The sequence below is a fragment of the Halyomorpha halys genome, unplaced genomic scaffold (genome assembly GCF_000696795.3).
Source record: "Halyomorpha halys isolate HHAL.00 unplaced genomic scaffold, Hhal_1.1 Scaffold467.1, whole genome shotgun sequence".
Classification (NCBI taxonomy): Eukaryota; Metazoa; Arthropoda; class Insecta; order Hemiptera; family Pentatomidae; genus Halyomorpha; species Halyomorpha halys.
In genome coordinates this window covers 315,973-319,795 of record NW_027114004.1, presented here as the reverse complement: position 1 = coordinate 319,795, position 3,823 = coordinate 315,973, and the positions used below count along the sequence as shown (strand labels likewise).

General features: G+C 32.0%; 1 protein-coding gene across 1 annotated transcript in view; it reads left to right on the top strand.

Annotated features, from left to right (window-relative positions):
* Positions 1-3,823, top strand: part of LOC106683113 (cytosolic carboxypeptidase 6) — an 80,277-nt gene that overhangs the window by 44,255 nt on the left and 32,199 nt on the right. The window contains exon 5 of the mRNA XM_067051258.1: positions 1,281-1,392. Within this exon, the coding sequence (XP_066907359.1) occupies positions 1,281-1,392 (112 nt within the window). The remainder of the gene's footprint in view (positions 1-1,280; positions 1,393-3,823) is intronic.

Below are 3,823 nucleotides of genomic sequence, written 5' to 3'. Positions count from 1 at the left end.
ATGTTCGGGGTACATGTTTCTCAAACTTTTTAGAGAGCTCAACGAATCTGAGATTATTGCTATGGTCTTCTGAATTACTGAAAAGCAAAATGTTAGTTTTCTATTTCTAATTATTGATTATGAGAGATAGTTGACCGTAGATGACTTATACGAGAAGACGGTTCAGGGGGGAGGGGGGGGGGCGGTCAAAATATTTTATATATTTTATTTTCTGTTTTCATTGGTTGTTATCTTGTTCTGTTCTTAGCCCTGATGCAGGCTAGAAACTCTAGCCGAAACGTTGGCACAATTAAATAAGTTACATCAATTTATTTGAGTTTTATTTTGAACGCACCCCCAACCATCTTCCCCTAGTTTAATTTCTATTTGTTAAAATGAAATGTTTGATTTTTTTAAAAAATATATCTCTAGAACCAAATGATGTACGTATGTCTTCCAGCACTCAAAATAAAGGAACTTTAACTTACTAGTAGTTTATAACACATATCTTCGTAGGGGTAGTAGTTTTTATGATATTCATACAAGAATATAAATTTGGAACATGAAAATTTGTCCGAACAACTATAAATCAATTTATTTTAAGAAATATCATGAAAACTAGTATTCCTACGAAGATGAACTCCTTAAACTACATTATAGATAGACATCTAGATAGTGCTAATAGATATTTGTTTGTCGAATAGTTTTTGAGATATAGATTTCTTGAAATAAATTCACTAACTACTGATCTTTCAGTACGTTTTGTACAACATTTGTAGGAAATGTTGCTTTTTAAAAAGCTATATCTCGAGAACTATTGGAGGTAAATAGCTCCTATTAGGGCTTACATTTTAGCAAATTTACTCTACTTTAAATGATGTTCACTTAGGTTTTCTAGTTTAGTCGGTAGATATAAAGATATAGAGCTCCGAATAAAAAATTAGTTTTTTTTAATATTTTGAAACCGATGCCCTTTTTTATTTCCCCAACCTATACTTGGCAGACTCATCAATTTTGACTAGTAATTATACATAGTTTTCAATGAAGTAATCAAAAATTGGTGTGAAACAACTGCCTTTTTTCTCCTCTTGGGCTCTTGTACTATCCACGGTGAACAGTTAGCGCATCACTATGAACACATTTAGTTGTAATGCATGATTCTGAAAAAAATTATTATATTTCAGTATCTTATTTTAAAATTTTTACTTCTATTTGGGAGTTTTGAATAAATAAAGTAATTTTTATTTACAGGATCTATTAAATTTACGGAAGATCTTTTTTGAAAATGTCTATTGGTTAAGATGTTCGCAGGTAGGCGCCGATCTCAACAGGACGTGGAATAAGATTTCCAAGTGGTTACATCCAACAATTTACGCAGCTTATAGTTTCATTTCAAGTCTGGACCAAGACAAGGTGAGGTTATATTATTATTTTTTTTTTAATTATATAAGAAGCAAAAAAAAATTATAAATTCAACCTAATACCTCAGGATATTTTGCTTTTTCAGTCAAAAATGGAAGTACTTTTATATATTATACTCATGAAAACAATTTCATTTAAAAGTTCACAGTTAAGCGAAATAGGTTTGAGATTAGATCCGTACTTTAATACTAGGATATTAAAAAAAAATATTCTAAGACGGTTGCAGCGTGGTAACGCCCCTGTCTGCCAACCCAAAGCTTGCGAGTTCGAGTCCCCGGCCCTATCCGAGATTTTTTCAAGCATATAATTATACAGTACTCACTCGCAGCCTCCCCCCGGGCATTTTTGAGGTCCGTTAGCCAATGCCACTCAGAAGAAATAAGTGTGGGAGTTACGAACCCACCCTATGAAAACCACGTCACGAAACGCGCGATGTACTTAGGAAATACCTAAGTATTTGCACCTCCACGGTATGCCGCGCCAATAATAACAATAATAATTCGTAAAATATTTGTACATATTTTACATTTAAAAAGAGTTAATAAAAATAAGAAGTCCCATCCGGCATTTGTTTAGACTAACATTCTTATTTCTTCCCAGTTACTTCTGCTAATTCTCCTTAATGCGTCATGTTACCCAAAATACAGACCAGACTACGCACATTATTCCAAAAGAAAAAAACATTAAATGTTCATTATATATATTTCTATTTGTATATTTTAGAAATTAAACCATGTTTTGTTCGATTTTATTATTGTCTTCTTTACTCTCCGTCATAAACCTCTACCCTCCTGTCCTACAGTATCCTTTTAAATACTCCACTAACCCCTGTTGAACAGATTCGATACTGAGGACTCCATCTTGACAAGAGACTTACTTGGAATCCAAATACAAGACTGAAACGACAAGAAACTGCTCGTAGATTTCGATTACTACAACACCTTCTTGACAAACGCTCTAAACTTCCCATTCGCTACAAAACATTATTATACACTATGATAATCAGACCAATTAGGACATTTGGAATTGAGCTCTGGGGCTCTAACAAACTATCAAATTCCTCCCGCATCTAATCTTTACAATCCAAAATCGTACGTAAAATCCTTGATCCTTCCTATTACTTTACAATTAACTCATCCACAAAGACCCCATTCATTGCAGATTTGGCCCAAAACAGATGTTCGTCTTTTCATTCCAAACTCCTTACCCATCCTAACCCATTAGTTCTTAATCTCTCATCCTTAACAATCCCTAATAATTCTCCGAGGCGTCTGAAAAGAAGATGGCCTCGGGACCTTCTAATTTAAATTAATGCTTGAAGTACCACCAATGGGTGGTTCCTTCCAAAGATTTTCAAGTGTAAATGAAACATTCCTGATATTTACTTATTGTATTATTATTTTGTACAGTTGTAAATTACATTAAATGAATAAAAAAAAATTTTGTCTTATTTCATTTTTTAATTTAATAGAACTGAAACAAAAATTCAAGAAATAAATTCCTAGTAATTTATTACATTTTCGGAGATTCAAATAAAATAACGACCAATTGATTTTATGTTTTAGAGTGCTTATCCTGATACTCATTACTATTACAGATGTTTACGACATAAGAGAAATTTATCGGGTCATCCGGAATAAGGAAGAATTAGAGGGTGGGGGGGGGAGACCCATATTGTTATTTATTACCATTGAAGTGTCCTTAGGATCGGGGACATTCGTTTGCTTTTCTGGGGTCTGTGTTTTGTATGGAGAATGAGGAAAATCGTTCAGCGCATGCACACCAGTTAATCATTACCTGACCTTAAAATCTAGTAAATATCTAATTATAACCATATAATAATTGTTTTATTGAATATAATAACAATACGAGCATAAAGCTATTAACTATTTATCTGAAAAAGGTTTTATTTGAGTACTTATTATTAATATAACTATATGATTATTCATTATTGATAATTACTTATTTAGAATGAATCTTAGCACTGTAGTTAGGGATTGTCGGTTTTTAAAACCCGATTTTTTTGAAAAAATTATGAAATTCGATAACCAGTTTTTTAGTAGAAAATATCGGTTTTCAAAAAAGTTCTGGGTGAACTAAAAAATTTGAAATCCGAAATTAGTCAGAAATTATTACACGCTATAAAGAAATTCGATGACCAGTTTTTTAGTAGAAAATATCGGTTTTCAAAAAAGTTCTGGGTGAACTAAAAAATTTGAAATCCGAAATTAGTCAGAAATTAGTTACACTTATCCTTTATTTACAAAATTCTCAAACTGTTTTAACGAAATCTTCTAATAAATTCCTTCCATTAGCAACGAAAAGTGACATTATTAAGTTATCCGGACAAATATTATCAAGATTATATAAAGATTACTCTACAGGGGAAGAATGTGATATTCAAAAACGTGATGAAAGCGAT